This window comes from Amblyraja radiata, chromosome 4 (genome assembly GCF_010909765.2).
Source record: "Amblyraja radiata isolate CabotCenter1 chromosome 4, sAmbRad1.1.pri, whole genome shotgun sequence".
NCBI classification, from domain to species: domain Eukaryota; kingdom Metazoa; phylum Chordata; class Chondrichthyes; order Rajiformes; family Rajidae; genus Amblyraja; species Amblyraja radiata.
In genome coordinates this window covers 31,337,290-31,358,240 of record NC_045959.1, presented here as the reverse complement: position 1 = coordinate 31,358,240, position 20,951 = coordinate 31,337,290, and the positions used below count along the sequence as shown (strand labels likewise).

Sequence of the window (20,951 nt, the reverse complement as noted above, 5' to 3'; positions counted from 1 at the left end):
TCCATTTGAAGCTCATTCTAATCAGTTACTGCAGAATTTTAAAAAATGACCCAGGCCAGTAATGAATGAGGAATAAGCATAAAGTCATATAAGAAATAACTAGATACCTCAATGGATGAAGTGCAGTTTTCCTACTGATGGGCGAACTAACATTAATCTAACATTTCTAATCATTTGGTCATTGTATTAAATCTTGTGGTCTGGACCTAACAACATCTAAATCTCAATTATGCAATATGCAATAGAGGTAATTTTACCCTGATAGTTTTAGTTTTGGTTATTTTTATTTGAGAGAAAATTTTGAGGCCTATGATTATGCATGACAACTAATATTTAGTCTGATGTAGCAACTTGGAAGGTACCTTTGATGGTTGATGTCTCAAATAAGAAGTTTAGTCAATGGAAGGGAATACTTTATTGTCACATGTGACTAGGCAGAGTGAAATTATTTGCTTGTATACCCAATGTATACAAATAGCAGCCACCTACGGCACTGACAAAGTTATAAGTCTGGCGGCTACATCTTTTGTTTCCCCCCCAACCCCCGCCCCACCCCCACAGCAGTTGCCCCACCGCCGGGTCCCCATTGTACTTTGTTCCCCCCCCCCCCCAATTGTTGATGCTTCAGCCACAAGTTGTTGGTCACTGAGCAAAGGCCATGGTTATCCTGCATATCAATCACATAAAATATTCTGATGAATTAACAGGACGCTTCTGTGATTGTGGAAGATACCGCAAAGTAGTCGGACAAATGGATATCAACATAGCTCGCCTGAACAGCACAATGCGCTTTGTAAAGAATGGTAGGTAAGATATTTCTCTGAATAATATAATTTCCATTGAAGACCAAACGTAGACTGGGCGATCGTTTCGCTGAACACCTTCGCTCAGTCCACTTGGGCCTGCCTGATCTCCCGGTTGCCAAATACTTTAATTCCGCTTCCCATTCCCACACTGACCTTTCTGGCCTTGGCCTCCTCCATTGTCAGAGTGAGGCCAAACGCAAATTGGAGGAACAGTACCTCATATTTCGCTTGGGCAGCTTGCAACCCAGCGGTTTCTATAACTTCAAGTAACCCTTGCATCCCCTCTCTCTCCGTCACTCCCCCACCCAGGTCGTTGTACTAATTACAAAGTCGTCTTAGACACAAAGAGCTGGAACAACTCAGTGGGTCAGACAGCATCTCTGGAGAAAAGAAATAGATGACGTTTCGGGTCGAGACCCTTCTTCAGACTGAGAGTCAGGGGAAAGGGACTTGTTGAGTCTCATTGTCTGTAACTCATTTTCACCTAGCCCACAGCTAACAATGGCCTGTTTCCTTTATCATCATTATTTGTTGCATATCTTTCATTAATTTGTTCTATATCTCTCTATATCACCGTTTATATCTCTCGTTTCCCTTTCCCCTGACGCTCAGTCTGAAGAAGGGTCTTGACCCGAAACGTCTCCTATTCCTTTTCTCCAGTGATGCTGCCTGACCCGCTGAGTTACTCCAGGTTTTTCGGTCTATCTTCCATTTAAGAAGATATTAATTTAATCCACAATTTATATTTTGCAATGAGTGCACATTTTATACTTACTATCACAAAATTCTTAATGTCATTGATCCAAAATTCATATAAGTTTGTTTTTGCAAAATAATGAAGAACAAATTGGTCTGGAATGGTCTGCGTGAGTATATAATTTACATTTATACACTAATCAAATATTTACAAAGCCATAAGATAAAAGAGAGAAAGAAAAAAGAAAAAAAAAGAAAAAGAAACCTCCATTTTTAATAACCAACCCTTTGTAAACAAATCATACTTCCTACCATGCGGGAGAGGCAGCACCCTGGATAGAGGGTTCAAAAGGGAACTGCAGATGCTGGAATATCGAAGGTACACAAAATTGCTGGGGAAACTCAGCGGGTGCAGCAGCATCTATGGAGCGAAGGAAATAGGCGACGTTTCGGGCCGAAACCCTTCTTCAGACTTCTTCAGAAGGGTTTCGGCCCGAAACGTCGCCTATTTCCTTCGCTCCATAGATGCTGCTGCACCCGCTGAGTTTCCCCAGCAATTTTGTGTACCCTGGATAGAGGAATGGGTGATGTTTCGGGTCGAGACCCTTCTTCAGACTGAGAGTCAGGGGAAAGAGAGAGACACAGATATGGAAGGGTAAGGTGTGAAAACGAGACATCAAAGGGAACAAAGTTCAAGGAAAATGTTGAAATTGGTAGCTAGGGGAAGGTGACAAAGTAGCATACAAAGATAAAATTGAATCAGGAGGGCAGTCTGACTGGTTGGAGAACTGGGAAGGGGGAGGGATGGAGATAGAGGGAAACCAAGGGTTACTTGAAGTTATATGTCAAAATTCATACCACTGGGGTGTAAGCTGCTCAAACGAAATATGAGGTGCTGTTCCTCCAATTTTCGTTGGGCCTCACTCTGACAATGGAGGAGGCCCAGGACAGAAAGGTCAGTGTGAGAATGGGAAGGGGAGTTAAAGTGCTAAGCAACCAGGAGATCAGGTAAGTTTAGCCGGCCTGAGCGGAGGTGTTCAACGAAACGATCGGTGAGCCTGTTCTTGGTCTCGCCGATTTATAGGAGTTCACATCTGGAACAGCGGATACAGTAGATGAGGTTGGAGGAGGTGCAAGTGAACCTCTGCCTCATCTGAAAAGACTGTGGGGGTGTTTTTCTCGGGTGTAAACCAGCATCTGCACCATGCTTCCTACACACTCCCCACCATGCTTTTTTCAGTGTAAAACCCCTTAGAATATCTCAGGGCCAGTGGATACCTAAAGTATGATGTGCTGTTTATTTATCGGCAAGCATATAAACTGCAGCCATTATATTATTTTACTGCTTAAACGTGTAACATTTCTGAATACAACAAAATCTTATTGCTGTGTACTTAGCTGGGTTACCTAAAGTCCCTGAAGTTATTATTAGCTGGATTGTCAGGTCAATTAGAGATGTTTTAATATTTTTTTAAGTTTGTTTACTGAAACCATGCAGCATATTGTTGTCTATCAAATTCCTGCAGGCATTCCCAGAACAGCTTAGTTGAATCTTTCCAGTCTGGCTTCTAATCAACAGTGTCAGAACAATCCTGATCAAAAAGATAAATTGAATTACATGTAATTGTTACAAAGGTAGTTTCCCCTCCTATCCTAATCTATCTTTGACACGGCTGGCCACATTGACACTGGACCCCTCCCCCACCACTCCCTCACCATCTCATTAGCAAAGATCCTATAGCAAGCAAGATAGCCCACTCGACGAAAAAGACGTAGTATGGTCATGGGCAGATTCATGGGTAATTTTCTGCCCCATTTCCGTAACCGGAGCAAAGATACTAGTGCAGAGACAGAAGCCGGTTACGAAAACATCCTCGTAAAAATAAAAGTCCTTTGGTAAAAATCTTCTCCTCATTTTCAGAATTATAATTTATTAACACAAACTGTTGCCCCGCAACGTTGATTACACTGTGAGTCGGGTCGGGTCGGGTTACTGAAATGGATGAAAAAAAGGCCCACGTTCCACTCCGTTGCGTACTACACGTCAGCCCATTGCATTTAGCAGGAGTGGTCTATCTATAGGATCTTTGCTCATTAGGTGTGACTGCATTTGTTGGCTTCCATTCTTCTCCTTCCTTTCACAGGCAAGGAGTCAATGGAAAAGGAGTTTCCTCCCAAGCACTACACCATTAGTTCTGGTGTCTGACGGTCCATTCTATTCCCCAGTTATAGGCTGTATTTTTGACAACAGCATTGAGAACCATCAGTTTGTGCATGGATGTTTATAAAAAACAATTCCACACCATCATCATCTCCCTTGATGCCATCACTGTCTCTAACATATCACTCACCATGTGTAGGAAGGAACTGCAGATGCTGGTTTACACCGAAGATAGACACAAAATGCTGGAGTAACTCAGCGGGACAGGCAGCATCTCTGTGTAGAAGGAATGGGTGACTTTTTGGGTCGAGACCCTTCTTCAGACTCTCCTGGGCTGGATGAGTCGAGATTTTCCGGATTCAGGAAAGAATCCGCAATTCAAGAAAGAATCTTCGCTCCACAATACAAATTCCATTTCAAAGCTCTTGGCTCAACCTGCATATAATTGGACTTGACTGGTATGTCTGACCCAAGATAAACTTTGGACCAGATAGTAATGTCATTAATAGTAGCCTATTTCCACTTCCGCATCATGTCTTGACATCACCAGCTCAGCGCATCTGCAAATGAAACCTCATCTTCACTTTACACAAGACCTGACTATTCAAATCCATTGCAGTGCCCACTCGCTCCACCATTCATAAGTTAGAGGTCATCTAAAATTCAGTTCCTGGACACAAACTCTTGCACCATTGCCTTTCCTCTTGGTGACTAGGACTGGCACTGATCTGTTTAAGCAAGAATTCAATTAACACACTTTCATGTGTAGGAAAGAGTCTGAAGAAGGGTCTCGACCCTTAGACAATAGGTGCAGGAGTAGGCCATTTGGCCCTTCGAACCAGCACCGCCATTCAAAACGATCATGGCTGATCATCCACAATCAGTACCCCGTTTCTGCCTTCTCCCCATATCAATAGACCCATAATGTTACCTATTCTTTTCTCCAGAGATGCTGTCTGATCCGCTGAGTTACTCCAGCTTTTTGTGTCTAAAATATTTTGATCCTAGATTTCATCTCTCTTCAAGTCATTTTCTCTCTTTATCTCTTGAACGGCAACCCTTAAACTCCCTGCGATTTCATGGTTCATCCAGTACCAGTCCTTTGTTCTTCCAGCCAATTCATCGCGCTATTGGCAATAGCGGTATCCAAGCCCTGAAATCTGCTCCCCAACAGCTAGTTTTTCTCCTTCTCCTTCCTCCCTTAAGAGGCTGCTTCAAACTCTTTTTTTTTTTACCAGCTTTTAGATGACTTTCTGATACCCTCAAGTAGTTCAGTGACAAATGTTCAGTGACAAAGACAAAATAGATTCCTCCCTCAGGATGTTTAAGAAGGAACTGCAGATGCTGGAAAATCGATGGTAGACAAAAATGCTGGAGAATCTTAGCGGGTGAGGCAGCATCTATGGAGCGAAGGGAATAGGCAATGTTTCGGGACGAAACCCTTCTTCAGACTGGTAAATAACATGAAGAGTCTGAAGAAGGGTTTCGACCCGAAACGTTGCCTATTTCCTTCGCTCCCTAGATGCTGCCTCACCCGCTGAGTTTTTCCAGCATTTTTATCTTCCTCCCTCAGGAATTGCTTTGAATGATTGAGCTGGCTTCTACTACCTTGTGAATCTGAAACATTTTCTTTTAAATTACTTTTGTGGCGGCTCCCAAGGGTCGGGCCATCCTAACTGTCGAACCCCTCGGCACGGGAGTGGTTCAGTCCGGAGGCGGCCCTTAACCAGAGGGTTTAAAGGCAGGGGTTTGGGTGCCATCTTTCTCTCATGTGGACTTCCCTACAACCGGGAGGAACACAAATAAAGGTGCCTCTCGAAATACCTGACTCCTCTCTTTCGTTTCGAGACCTACGCACCACATTGGTGACCCCGACGCTCCATTGTCGTCATGATGGAGAAAGCAGAAAGCTCTACCACCCTATGTGAAATGTGAAAAGTCAACTTTTTATTTAAATAAGAAAAAAAAAGAAAACCAGCAGTAGAGTTACTGCCTTACGGCGCCAGAGATCCGGGTTCGATCCTGACTATGGGTGCTGTCTTTACGGAGTTTGTACGTTCTCCCCGCGACCTGCGTGGGTTTTCTCTGAGATCTTCGGTTTCCTCCCACACTCCCAAAGAAGTAGAGGTTTGAAGGTTAATTGGCTTAGTATAAATGTAAATTGTCCCTAGTGTGTGTAGGGTAGTGTTAATGTGCTGGGATCGCTGGTCAGTGCAGACTCGGTGGGCCAAAGGGCCTGTTTCCGCACTGCATCTCTAAACTAAACTAAACTTAAAAAATACTATTTAATATGACTCTTGTGAAATGCTTAAAAAAAGACAAATGTTCATTTTGAAGAGTGCTTGTAAAATGCAAGAGTTCATATTCTGCTCACAGTTTAGTGAGCTGGGGGTTAAAAGCAACCTAAATCCTTCACCGATAACCTGCAGGGAAGGTTATAGATGGAGAAAATCTAACAACGAATAAGAGTTCAACAAATTTCCCAGTTCGGACCCAACCCGGACTATAGATACCGACTGGCTATCTGCCGCCATACACGGCAATTCTCCTTCCGCGCTCTGAGATCTACTCTGGCTGCGATGCGCCGACACCAGCAGGACCTCGCTTTGACTCTCCCGAAACTTCGGGCCTCACTCACCCAGACCTGCAACGGACCCCAACCCTACTTCATCCTCCGGAAGATCCACGCCTTCAACAAACGATTCCTGGCCCACATGGACTCCACCAGCATTTTTTTCAACCTTCGATTTTCCAGCATCTGCAGTTCCTTCTAAACTATTGTAGGATGCAGCCAGGAGGAAATGAGTAGGATAAAACATTAAACTTGGTTACAATAGTTCCAAGAATCAAATCAGTTCTCAGTATTCACTGTGCAAACTCTTCTGTGGAAATAATTTAAATAATAATTGAATGGTTGTGATAATTGACTTTTGAACTATGATTTAACTGTTGCAGTAGATTGAAAAAGGAAAGAATTACAGGAAAATGTTCTGCTAGATAACAGATGCTAATTGCATCTGTTATCTAGCACCACCAATCTCTTAAGCGGCTTTTTCACGGGGCGACTTGACGCAAGAGTTAACCAGAGTTTAACATCATGGGAACCTCGTGCGATAACAGTACGGCATTCGTGGACCACCGTGGACCACCGTGGCGTTAACGGCAGGTAATCGTGTAACTTGGTGACTCGGGAGAAAATTCAAGCAAGTTTGAATTTCTCCAAGAGTGACTTGTACACTTGTGGTTGAGTATTGCAACATTGTATGAACGTAGTGGCCAGTGCGATATCCGTGCGATATCCGTAATAACTCTTGCGGTTACCGTGGGAACTCCTGCGAACGGTGAAGATGGGGATGCCCGGGGTTTTTCAGGATGACCTGTACCTTGTGCCTCATACGCCTCTCAAGCACATCCATCCCAGAGTCTACTCTCCCCTCCAGCACTGAGCTAGCTCGTTTAACCAGTTTGACCAGCTTCTTGTTGTTTTTTGCACTAATGCTGTTGCCCCAGCAGGCAACAGCGTAGAATATAACACTTGCAACCACATTGTTGTAAAACATGTGCAGCATCTCATTACACACATTGAAGGATTTGAGCCTTACAGAATAATGACAGGCATAGTTAGAGTGGATGTGAAAAGGATGTTTCCACTGATGGAAGAGTCTGAGACCAGAGGTCATAGCCTCAGAATTAAAGGACGCTCTTTTAGAAAGGAGGTGAGGATGAACTTCTTTGGTCAGAGGGAAGTTAATCTGTGGAACTCATTGTCACAGAGGGCTGTGGAGGTCGAGTCAGTGGATATTTTTTAAGGCAGGGATAGAACATTCTTCATTCCTACGGGTGTAAGGGGGTGCCATAGAGGGAGTACAGAGAAGGTTCGCCAGACTGATTCCTGGGATGTCGGGACTTTCATATGAAGAAAGACTGGATAGACTCGGCCTGTACTCGCTAGAATTTAGAAGATTGAGTGGGGATCTTATAGAAACTTACAAAATTCTTAAGGGGTTGGACAGGCTAGATGCAGGACGATTATTCCCGATGTTGGGGAAGTCCAGAACAAGGGGTCACAGTTTAAGGATAAAGGGGAAATCTTTTAGGACTGAGATGAGAAAAACATTTTTTACACAGAGAGTGGTGAATCTCTGGAATTCTCTGCCACAGAATGTAGTTGAGGCCAGTTCATTGGCTATATTTAAGAGTGAGTTAGATGTGGCCCTTGTGGCTAAAGGGATCAGGGGGTATGGAGAGAAAGCAGGTACAGGATACTGAGTTGGATGATCAGCCATGATTATATTGAATGGCGGTGCAGGCTCGAAGGGCCGAATGGCCTACTCCTGCATCTATTTTCTATGTTTCTATGTTTCTATGTGAACCCGGAAGCTGGACAGAGGGGACAGAAGGTGAGTAAAAATTGTCTTCTGTGGGATTGAATTTAAAAAATAAAGATTTGCATCCGCATATGGACATCAACTTATTCATGAGTTATGTTAATGAGATTCAAGAAAATAACTATAATCTTTAAAAGGGATTTTAAAAGGGACTTTACTGAAAGGTCCCGCATTTTTATGGTCCGTGAGGAATCTTTCACATGTACTTCTTTGAGAGATACAGCTCGGAGTCCTCGCCGACTAGCGATCGATGCCTTTCCGAAGCAGGGTCCAGAACGCTACCAATCAATGTTCTCCAGAGACCCGTGTAAGGAGTGAACTGCACATGCTGGTTTAAACCGAAGACAGACACAAAAAGCTGGAGTAACTCAGCGAGTCAAGCAGCATCTCTGGAGAAAAATAGCTGATGTTTCGGGACGAGACACATCTTCAGACTCAATTCCGATTAGGCTGTCTGAAGAAGGGTTCCGATTCGAATCGCCACCTATTCTTTTTCTCCAGAGATGCTGCCTGACCCGCTGACTTACTCCAGCTTTTTATGTTTTTCTTCCCAGATCTGACTTACCTGCTGAGTTACACCAACATTTTGTGTCCTTTTGTGCGTATTAACCAGCATCTGCAGTTCCTTTAGACATTACCTAACTTCAGATTTTAGAGATATAGCGCGGAAACAGGCCCTTCGGCCCACCGAGTCCGCGCCGACCACCTATTCTTATCCGGCTTCAGAACGGTTCTTCCTTCCATTCGTTTGGGCACTGACCCGACCTACCAACCTACCTCAATGCGGACATTGGACTTTTCCCCCCTGGAACTGTCATGAAAACATATATTCGGAACTCTGGTATTTCCTCTTCGCTCTACCTGGTGTTCTTGTGCATGTGTCGGAAGGGAACAGCAGATGCCGGTTTAAAGAGAATGCTGGAGTAACTCGACGGTTCAAAATGCTGGAGTAACTCAACGGGACATGCAGCATCTCTAAAGAGAAGGAACGGGTGACGTTTCGGGTCGAGGCCCTTCTTCAGACTGTACGTGGCTTGGTTATATTCATGTATAGCATTATCTGATATGATTGTATAGCATGCAAACAAAAGTTTATTCCCTGCATAGAATCATACAGCATAGAAACAGGCCCTTCGACCCAACTTGCCCACACCGACCAATATGTCCCATCTACACTAGTCCCACTTGCCCGCGTTTGGCCCATAACCATCTAAACCTATCCTATCCATGCTTCAGTCTAATGTGTCTTAAACATTGCGACAGTACCTGCCGCAACTACCTTAACGGATAGCTCATTCCATACACCCACCACCCTTTGCATAAAATAGTTACCCCTTAGGCTCTCATTAAATCATTCCCCCCGAACCTAAACCTGTATCTGCTGGTTCTCGATATGAGACAATAATAACAAACCAAAGCGAGTTAGGACATCAACGGAGAGATCCTGGATAAACCCAAGGTAGCCACAAAATGGAGGAACTCAGCGCAACAGGCAGCATCTCTGGGGAGAAGGAATGGGTGACATTTCGGGTCGAGACCCTTCTGATATGCTGCCTGTCCCGCTGAGCTACATGTTGTGTCTATCTTCGTTTTAATCCAGCATCTGCAGTTCCTTCCTGGCCGAACCCGATTGAAAGATGAGAGGCTGGTTGATAGAGCACTGGGTGTGACAAGGATCAGGCTTCAGTAAGCAAAGTAAAGAGAGGTGGCAACGTTATGGAAATGAAGCGGGTAATCCGAGTGATGGCGAGACGGTATCCTCTAATGTGTCGGAAAGAACTGTAGATGTTGGTTTGCGCCGATGATAGACACAGTAATACTGGAGACAGACATAAAATACTGGACGGGCAGCATTTGGATAAAAGGAATGGGTGACGTTTCGGGACGAGACTCTGAAGAAGGGTCTCGAACCGAAACGTCACACATTCCTTCTCTCCAGAGATGCTGCCCGTCCCGCTGTGTTACTCCAGCATTTCGTGTCTATCTTCCGTATGCTCTGTGATGGTCATCTCGGAGTCAAGTGGCAACTCTGGTCTGTAGACACGAGGAACTGCAGATGGAGGAATCACGAGTAAAACACAGAGCGTTGGACGAGCCTGACCCTTTGAGTTCCTCCATCACTTTGTGTTGAAGTCAGGTCTGGACATTGCTTGGCTCAGTCTCAGGCGCCGGCTAACTAGGAAGGTCGAGTCAAAGTCCAGCACTATCACTCAAGAAATAACGTTTGCGGCCTGATGTTCCCAATATTTAATTGAAATCATTAATAAAGTAAATAAATAGATACCGGTCTAATCAGTATCTACGGGATTGGACAGGCTAGATGCAGGAAGAATGTTCCCGATGTTGGGGGAGTCCAGAACCAGGGTCCCAGTTTTACAGTCTACCGTGGGAACTCTTTAACTCAGTAAAGTAAAGTAAAGTAAAGTAGCCTTTATTGTCATATCAGCGCACAGGCAGCAGTTGATTGTTGCTCTATTCAATTTCCCATGGGGTCGGGACGGGACTGGAGTTGGGAGGGAAAGGTGGGGGAGTCGAGGGAGAGGAGGGGAAGACAGATGGGGGTGTCTTCATTTACTGGCAGCGGGTGTCTGTCACTGAAACAGGCAGGTGAGATTTCACATCCACCTTGTGTGTGCCTCTCTCTCTCTCTCCCTCCCTCCCTCTTACACAGGCTGAGAGACTCTGCCTCTGTGAGTGTACATCTCTTTCTCCCCCTCTCCCACACACAGTAAGACCGAGGTGCTGTGCTCAGTCCATCTGTGTCTCCCACATACACAGTAAAACATGTCTCCAAATGAGCCAATTCAACCAAGGGAGGATATTTATCGTATGTGAAAAAAAAGTGACATCATTTGTGCCACGTGATGATTTAACAACACTTCACAATGTTCATTCAAGATTTAACGGGAAAGCTCGGGAGACGGACAAGTCACTCGCACAAATAACAGAAATGCCGAGTACCGTGGGAACTCTTTATCTACCCCCCGTTATATCGTGTGATATCGTGCTAGACCACGACCACTTCACTCTGGTTACATCTTGCGTCAAGTCGCCCCGTGAAAAAGCCGCATGACCTTACCGGAGATGCTATTGTTTTCCGGATCGTATCTCCGGTCGCTCTGCGGGCTAACATCATGGATCTAGAGACCTTGCTCGGGACTGACTTTGAGCCCCACAGCGGAGCCTGTGATCCCTTGCCTGGGATCGACACTCCAACCGCGGCCTACGGATTTCAACATCAAGGAGCTCGCAGTCTTGGGTAGAGACCGATGTCGAGTAGTTCCAAACGACGCAGAAGGTCCGACCAGCCCCGACCCGATACAGGAGCTGACATCCCCCCCGATACAGGAGCTTGACTGCCTCGACGCGAAAGGCCTGACCGCCGCTGACTACGGGAGCCAAGAACGTCCTGTCAATGGAAGGTTCGAGGCCCCCGACTGCGGGAGAACAAAGAGGGGAAGAGATTTAACTTTTATTCGCCTTCCATCACAGTGAGGAATGTGGAGGAGTCACTGTGGTGGATGATCATGTTAAAATATATTTTGTGTGTTTTGTTGCTTTTTAAAGGTATGACTGCATGGCAAATCAAATTCCTCGTATGTTGAAAAACATACTTGGCCAATAAAGTATGATTATGATTTATGATGAATATGATTGTTCTAGATACAGCCTGCATAAATAACATGCTTTTCAACTTTTGTTTCAATGATCAAGTGAATTGTTCTCAGTCACAATGTAAATAGTTGAATATGTAACCTCTCCCAACGTTCAGTTAAAAATAATTAAAACAATTCTTGAAAACAGTTTTCTATGGACTTCAGAAAAGACAGAAAGTAAATTATATTTGTATAAGAAGGAACTGCCGATGCAGGTTTAAACCGAAGATAGACACAAAAAACTGGATTAACTCAGCGGGACAGGCAGCATCCCTGGAGAGAAGGATTTGGGTGATGTTTTGGGTCTGAAGAAGGGTCTCGACCTGAAATGTCACCTATTCCTTCTCTCCAGAGATGCTGCCTGTCCCGATGAATTACTTCAGTAAATTATATTTTCCACACGCTGACATCTGGTTGTGGCGTGATGTTCGTCATGCTTCCTTTCCTCTGGTCCAGTGTCAGCGTTCCCTTTTAAATGACCTGGCCCACTGGAAAATTACTCTTAAAAATGTTGAACTTCCAACAAAGGGGTTTGAATATTGTGTTGGGATATTAATAAAAATTACATCCAAAAGCCTGAGTATTCTGCCACTCTGAACCATCGAAGTAGTTGGAGTTCTCATGTACCGAATGTCCATCCATCACCACCACCAAGTCTAATACCCACCCCTCCCCCCAACCTCTCCCCCATCATTCCCCTGGGCAAACCCCCTCTTTGATATTTGTTCTGTCATTTCTGCAATCTTCCACCCTCACCGCCTTCTCATCCCAATTCATGGTTCAAGGTTCACGTTTATTTGTCACATGCACCAATTAAGGAACAGTGAAATGAGTTTCCATGCAGCCATACAATCAAAAAGAGCACAACACACAATAGAATTGAACATAAACATCCACCACAGCGGAATCAACATTCTTCACTGTGTTGGAAGGCAATAATGTTCAGTCAGTCTTCCTCCTCCGTTCACCGTGTTCGGGGCCATCATCCCTCTACAGTCCCCGCTATGGACGGCCTGATTTATAAGCCTTCTCGTAGGGATGATCCAAACTCCAACGTCGGGGCGGATCGGAACACACAATTGCCTCCACAAACCACGTCTGACCAAGACTCTGCTCCACTCAACATCTGCGGTGAGAGCCTCAGTCTTTACCCCAGTGCTCGTCACCAACAACCTGCATCCACCCCAAACCCATTGGTATCCCCTCCACCCTGGTATCCTTTCCAGGCCGTCCAATCCTTCCGCTGTAATCATCTTACTCCACTATGCTGCCACCAATCGAGCCTCCAAAAGAGAGCTTAGATAGGGCTCTTAAAAATAGCGGAGTCAAGGGATATGGGGAGAAGGCAGGAACGGGGTACTGATTGGGAATGATCGGCCATGATCACATTGAATGGCGGTGCTGGCTCGAATGACCAAATGGCCTACTCCTGCACATATTGTATATTGTCTATTGTCTATAGTCAATCCACAATCTCCATTCACCTCAAACTTCATCATGCAAGGCATATTCCATCCTACATGCATCAAGGGGTTTGTGACAGAAGATAAGACACAAAAAGCTCGAGTAACTGAGCGGGCAGACAGCATCTCTGGAGAACAGGAACACGTGACATTTTGAGTCAAGACCCTTCTTCAGACACACAGAATATTTGAGTTTCATTCACAAGGAAAGCGGATCTGTTATTCCTTATACATATTTTTGTGGTGCATTATATTGCCCACGAGAGTGTTGGAGGCAAACTTTCACACTGCATTTAAGTAGCAACTAGATGAGTACATAAGTCACGAACGTGTAGGAAGCTATGGACCAAGTGATGGTAAATGGGATTAGTACAGATGGGTACTTGAGGGCCAGCATTGGCAGGGTGGAGCAGAGTACCAGCATTTCTAGGAACTATGGGATAGGCCCAACAGCTAGTTAATACAAACAAGAACAAGTTTTCACAGAAATAAAACTGTTCATATGTAATTCTCCAGCAGTAATCAAACATCATTGTCCTATTGAAATAAGGTTAAGGAAGACATTAAGTGGCCTACTGCTGTAATAACACATAGTTAAAAACATATCTTTGCCAGTTCACACATAGTTCAAGGTACATTTGTTCTATTAATTAATATTCCGGTTGTTTGTATATCCAGGAAGCCATTTCTCAACACTATAATAAAATCATTTAAGTTGTCTAGGTTGTTGTACTAAGAACCCATCAGATTGTAAATCATTGTAAATGTGCAGTTCTATTAAATTATTGATCCACACCCAAATGGATCTTATACTTTAGCATAAACACATGCCCTCTAATTACAGATTCCTCAGCCACCGGGAAAAGCTCCTACTATCCACCTAGCTATGTTCTTTTTCATTCACTCCCTGTGGCTCCATGCAAAGAGAGTCACCTTAGTCCCTAATGGGCCACACTCCAGCCCTGGCTCTTATTCATATTAGGTAATAAAATATTATAGATATACTCGCAACTAACTGCACCCATTTCTGTTCCTGCATCACAGAACTCATCTCCAAATACCTTGATTCCATCCTATTACCCATATCCAGTCTCTGCCATCTTACATCCGAGTCACCTCATATGCCCTTTAACTCCTCAATAGTGTTCAATTTCTAGATCCCCCCCCATCTCATTTTTATCATGGATGTATAATCACCTTACATCTCCATCCCCTACCAGTTCAGTTTAGTTTAATGTCACGTGTACAGTGGCACAGTGAAAAGCTTTTGTTGCCAGGAAGGTCTCATGGCTCTCCAGTTCTACGTCGAACAAAGACTCAATCAATTTCCATCTACTAACACTCTCCTCCACCTGGCAGAACTTGGCCTCATCCTCAACAACTTCTCTTTGGCTACTCTCACTTTCTACATGTTAAAGGTGTAGCCTTAGGCACTTGCATGGGGCCCAACTATGCCTGCCTTTACTTCGGTTACAGTCCTTGTTACAAACATTCACTGGCACCATCCCCTAACTCTTTCTCTGCTACATTGACAACTGCATTGGAGCTTCCTCCTGCACCCGTGCAGAATCCGTTGATTTCATTAACCTTACAACTAACTTCCACCCTGCCCTCAAATTAACATAGACTATCTTTGACACCTCTCTCCTCTTTCTTGATCTCCCTATCGCCATCATAGGGGACAGACTATCGACATACATCTTCAACAAACCTATCAACCCCCACAGTTATCTGGACTGCACTCCCTCCCACCCGGCCTCTTGCAAAGAAACTATCCCCTACTCTCAATATCTCCATCTCCACTGCATCTGTTCCAAAGATGAGGCTTTCCATTCAAGAACATCCGAGATTTCCATCACCTCCTCCAGTTACATCTTCCCATTCCCACTCCTTTCCACCTTCCATCGAGACTGCCCCCAGTGCAACTCCTTGGAGTTGCACTCCTCCCGCCCGACCCCCTCCATAGGTATTTTCCCCTGCAACCGCAGGAAATGTAACACCGGCCCCTCACCTCCATCCAAGGACCTCAGAAGTCCTTTTAAGTGAGACAAATGTTCATGTGTACCTCCTCCAACCTCATCTACTATATTTGGTGTACCCAATGTGGCCTCCTGTACATTGGCGAGACCAAATGTAGACTTGATAACCGTTTTGCCGCGCACTTGCACTTGAATGAATGAATGAATGAATGAATGAATGAATGAATGAATGAATGAATGAATGAATGAATACGTTTATTGTCATTGCACAATACTGTGCAACGAAATTCCATTACATCTCCTCCGGTTAAAAAAAATACAAACACGACAACCATTAACACATATGTACACTTATTAGTAAAAAATAAATAGGTATTTATTGGACCGACTAGGTCTACTGGATCGCCCGGTTGCTAACCATTTTAACTCCCCTTCCCATTCCCACACTGACCTTTCTGTACTGGGCCTCCTCCATTGACAGAATGAGGCCACATGCAAACTGGAGGAACAGCACCTCATAGTTCAGCTTGGCTATCTTAAAGTCCAATGGTATGAACATTGAATACTGCAATTTTATGTAACTACATCCGTCCCCCCCCCCCCCCCCCCCCCCCTTACCTTCTCCTCCCCCTGCCCCCACTCACCCCTGTGCCTCACCTAAATACACACCTATCTCTCCCCTCTCTCTTCCTTTCTCCAGTTATGATATGATAGAACTTTATTTATCCCAGGAGAGAAATTGATGTGCCATCAGGCACAAAAAAAACAAAATACATGAAACATGAAATTAAAGTGATGAGTAGAAAAAATTGGGGATGTGCAAAGATTGGGGAGGGTTGGGGTGGGGAGGGGAGTCACTCAGTCTACCCCACGACAGAACGGGGAGGAGTTGTACAGTTTGATAGGCACAGAGAAGAAGGACCTCCTGTGGCGTTCAGTCCTGCATCTTGGTGGAGCCAGTCTGTTGCTGAAGGTACTCCTGAGGTTGACCAGTGTGTCATGGAGGGGGCGAGCTGTATTGTCCAAGATGCTCCACAGTTTGAGGAGCATCCTCCCCTCCAAGACCACCTACCATGAATCCAAGATGGAGCCAGGCTTCCTGAGGAGTTTGTTAATCTCATTGTTACTTGCCAGGCATTCCTTTCCTTATGTCTATAGTTTCCCTCTTGACCACCCCTGCTCTGGCCTGGTCTGCCCACTAACATCTGGATGCCAGGCTCATCAGTTCAATCAGCTGTTCCTACCAACTAAACTAATTACTTCTCCAGATTTTAAAATTAACGCTTTTAACGCTGTTAAAAAGACAGCACGGTGACACAGTTGCTGCCTTACAGCACCAGAGTCCCAGGTTCGATCCCGACTACGGGTGCTTGCCTGTACAGAGTTTGCACGTTCTTCCCGTGAACCGCGTTGGTTTTCTCAAAGATCCTCGGTTTCCTCCCACACTCCAAAGACGTACAGGTTTGTCGATTAATTAGCTTGGTTATAAAAAATGTAAAATTGTCACTTGTGAGTGTAGGAATGTGCGGGGGTCGCTGGTCGGTGTGGACTCAGTGGGCCGAAGGGCCTGTTTCCGCGCTGTATCTCTAAACTAAACTGAAATAAATATTAAAAAAACATGTTTAATGATAACTTGAGTCTAACTTGTTTCCATACAAAGAAACAGATATGCCTTTTAAATTTCATGAATCTCACATCATTGTTTTTCCTCACTTCAGCTGGTGTTTTTGTATGTAGAATCTGTCTTTGATCTGACCAAATCTAAATCACATTAACTTAGCCACGGGCAATAGCTTGTAAGGAAAGATATGCATCAATTCTACTGAAACAAGCCAGCAAAATGGGTTCTAAAAGTAGACACGTACCAGCTTGAGGCAAAACAATTGAACTGCTCTTAAAGGCCCAGTCCCACTTTCCCGAGTTACTCACGAACTCTCCTAAGTTTTTCCCTTGATTTGAACTCGCAGAAATACGGTAATAGCCATTCGTAGGTACTTGGGGCTAGTTTTTTTACTTGTGGACATTTTTCAACATGTTGAAAAAGCGTCCCGACTTACCTGATGCCCCGAGTTCTTACAGCTGGCATTACGAGCCGCTACGTAACATCTACGGACTCCTATATAACCATATAACCATATAACAATGACAGCACGGAAACAGGCCAACTCGGCCCTTCTAGTCCGTGCCGAACACTTATTCTCCCCTAGTCCCATCTACCTGCACTCAGACCATAACCCTCCATTCCTTTCCCATCCATATACCTATCCAATCTATTTTTAAATGATAAAATCGAACCTGCCTCCACCACTTCAACTGGAAGCTCATTCCACACAGGCTCACTCCTATGGCCTCTTACGAGCTCGCTACCGACATTCCCCGACATTCTCCGCGTTCGAATCAAGGGGAAAACTCGGGAGAGTTTGTGAGTAACTCGGGAAAGTGGGACAGGGCCTTAAAGATCAAGGAGTGCTGATAACACCCTAAAGGAAATTATAATTGTTTGCAAATACTATTGAAAAGAGAAAAAAAAAGACTTCAAATTACACAATTCAGTTCATTCCAAAGTTCCTCATTGCCAGCGTTTAAGTGTAGGTTCAGTTACGATGAAGTCCAGCAGCTATGATGATGTGAGCAAGCTATCCCAAACACCACGTCCATGAACAAGTAATCTTTTAATGACACTGCTTAAAGCGTAAATAATCATGGAGAATACCAGAATAAAATCCTCTGCTCTTCTTTAAAGGTTGCATCACAAAGTTTAATGTGCATCTAAAAACAGCACCATCCACAATGCAGATCTACCACAGTATTGCTCCTTAACTGTGTCAGACATCATGTTAATTTGTGTTGTTTTGAAACTTCTTTCGTGCTGGGTTTGGGATGATTGACCACTCAGAACCACAATTTGATGTACAAGGTCTGATGTGCCATTGGAGTGGTTTCCCCCTTGATGCCCTTTGACCTTAGTGCATCAGGGACCCTGGATGCCAGACTGGGTCAAATGCCGTCTTTAGTAGTAGATAGTGGTTCAGGAGTGCTCTCTGGATGCGGTAGGATGGTTCAGTTGTCTGACAACAGCTGGGAAGAAACTGTCCCTGCGTTTTCACACTTCTATAACTTTTGCCTGATGGGTGAGGGGAGAAGAGGGAGTGGCCAGGGTGCGACTCGTCCTTGATTATGCTGCTGGCCTTGCCGAAGCAGGGCGAGGTATAAATGGAGTCAATGGAAGGGAGGTTGGTTTGTGTGATGGTCTGGGCTGCGTCCACAATTCGCTGCAGGAGGGCCCTCCTCATTTTGGGATCTGGCATTACACAGTTTATCACCCATTACTGCAGCTGAACATCCTAGGTGAAGGTCACAGATGAAGAAAATACACAAGATTCTCCCTGGCCTTGTCCTCCTCGTGGCAACCAATATTAGATCATAGAATGCAAATCAGTAGACCACAGGAACTGGCACTTCGACCCACCATGTCTGCACCCACCATGATGCCAATATGCCTAATTCTATCTCCCATTCTGTCCAAATAGGTGTGCACGATACACTCACCATACCATTCTGCTTCGATTGAAACACAGACAGAGGCCAGACAAGTCCTCGTGGCTCAGTGGACTCCCAGTCAACTCCAATTAGAGCTCTGCTTAATGCTACCTGAGAGGAGACCGTTGCCATCAGAAACAGACTGTTCCCATCTGGGAGTTGATCATATTCAGTGGTACATATCCAAATCCAGTAGCAAATGAGTCGCACTTTCAAAGATCCCGTTGGAAGACCAGTGATTTTGTGGAGCAAGAAACTGCAAGCCTTCTTTGAGATGTTAGAACAACTTGTCATCTTAGATGTTGCAGACAATGGCTGACATTTATAGGACATAACTTGTAGTAGTAAAACAAACATGCCTCCAGTACTGTGGTTGCAGATCTGGTTAAATAGGTAGCAGGGCCAGGAAGCCGCGCTGAAATGCAGCATATCCAGAAAAACCTCTCACTTGACACCATCTGTTGAGATCCTACTTCATCTTCCTCCTCCACAACCGTCACGCTGTGAGACTACTTTTTTCAATCAATTTTCAAGACATATATATCTCTGGCAAGGCTACCATTTATTGTTCATTTTAAATTGCCCTTCAGAATTGATTTATGGAAAGATTTAGCATGGAAACAGACTCTGTAAATTTTACAGTACCTTTCCAAGTATATGGTTTGAGTCAGTACCGTTAAATTTGTTTCCAAAATTCTTTCTCGCACTCCAGATCATATCTGCAAACAGTCTTTTTACTGCAGAGGTTCTTTTGCCAATTTGCTCATCTCGAGAAAATAAGAATGTCGACCTCCCCTTAGAATAAAGGGGAAGTCATTTAAGACTGAGGTGAGAAAAAACTTTTTCACCCAGAGAGTTGTGAATTTGTGGAATTCCCTGCCACAGAGGGCAGTGGAGGCCAAGTCACTGGATGGATTTAAGAGAGAGTTAGATAGAGCTCTAGGGGCTAGTGGAGTCAAGGGATATGGGGAGAAGGCAGGCACGGGTTATTGATAGGGGATGATCAGCCATGATTACAATGAATGGCGGTGCTGGCTCAAAGGGCCGAATGGCCTCCTCCTGCACCTATTTTCTATGTTTCTATGTTTCTATGAGAGACATGGATCACCAAGCGAACACACTACTGGCGACTGGTTGAAAAGTAACATAAACCTTTTGCTTTCTCCCTCTACAGTAATTGCAGGCATCAAAGAGACTGAAGAGAGATTCTACCTGATTGTAAAGGAAGGGAAGAATTACAATGCTGCACTTGTACACTGCAAAGTCAGAGGAGGGTCACTAGCAATGCCAAAGGATGAAGAAACAAACTCATTGATTGCTGCCTACGTGAATAAGACTGGCTTATCACGAGTGTTTATTGGTGTGAATGATTTGGAAAAGGAAAGGCAGTTCATGTACACTGACTCCACCCCCCTGCAGAATTACAGCCATTGGAGACCTGGAGAACCCAACAATGCCTTTGGTGGTGAAGATTGTGTAGAGCTGGTGAGTGATGGAGGATGGAATGACGTGGAGTGCCACCTCACCATATATTTTGTCTGTGAATTTTTAAAGAAAAATTCATGATCTAATCTACCTATCACCGACTATAATTGTCATTGCTGACATCAGATGTTCTCTGCGTCTGTTCATATCTTGTAGTGGGTTCATAGTTCAGAACAATTATTTAGCTCTACTGATTGTATATCAACTCATAAAACTGTGTACAATAATCTTCAATTTAAAAGTCAAATATTGGTAGAAAACATTGATGAGATAAGTACACTCTGATCTATAATGTTGTTGTATTGGGCATTTTGTAAAAGTATGCTTTGTAACGTAATAAAGAATAATCCAGTATTCAATTCTTGCAGCGATCCCTGTGATCTGATCTATTCCATCACTACTTCTTACAAGCTTATAATTTTTAGTACTATCAGTTGGTCTCTATCACTGTATAACAACATGTAATGGGTACATTAGTGATGCTGTGGTTAAGTTTTTGAACTAGGAATTTCAGAATCCCAAATCCACGTTCCACCATGGCAACTGTGAAATTTAAATTCAGAAATAATCTAGATTTAAAAGAAGTTAGTATTTGTAAAAAAAATGACCACAAATTAAACAATGACCACAATTGCCATAATCAAAAATGTCCGGTTCATTAGTGTCCTTTCAGTAGTCAATCTGTCCTTACCCAACTGTTTAAGAAGGAACTGCAGATGCTAGAAAATCGAAGGTAGACAAAAGTGCTGGAGAAAGTCAGCGGGTGTAGCAGCATCT

At 44.2% G+C, this 20,951-nt stretch overlaps 1 protein-coding gene across 1 annotated transcript in view; it reads left to right on the top strand.

Moving 5' to 3' along the window:
• colec10 (collectin subfamily member 10) overlaps positions 1 to 20,533 on the top strand; it is an 86,159-nt gene extending 65,626 nt beyond the window's left edge. The window contains exons 6-7 of the mRNA XM_033019201.1: positions 708 to 803; positions 19,864 to 20,533. Of these exons, the coding sequence (XP_032875092.1) occupies positions 708 to 803; positions 19,864 to 20,255 (488 nt within the window). The 3' untranslated portion in view covers positions 20,256 to 20,533. The remainder of the gene's footprint in view (positions 1 to 707; positions 804 to 19,863) is intronic.
• The last annotated feature ends 418 nt before the right edge of the window (positions 20,534 to 20,951 follow it).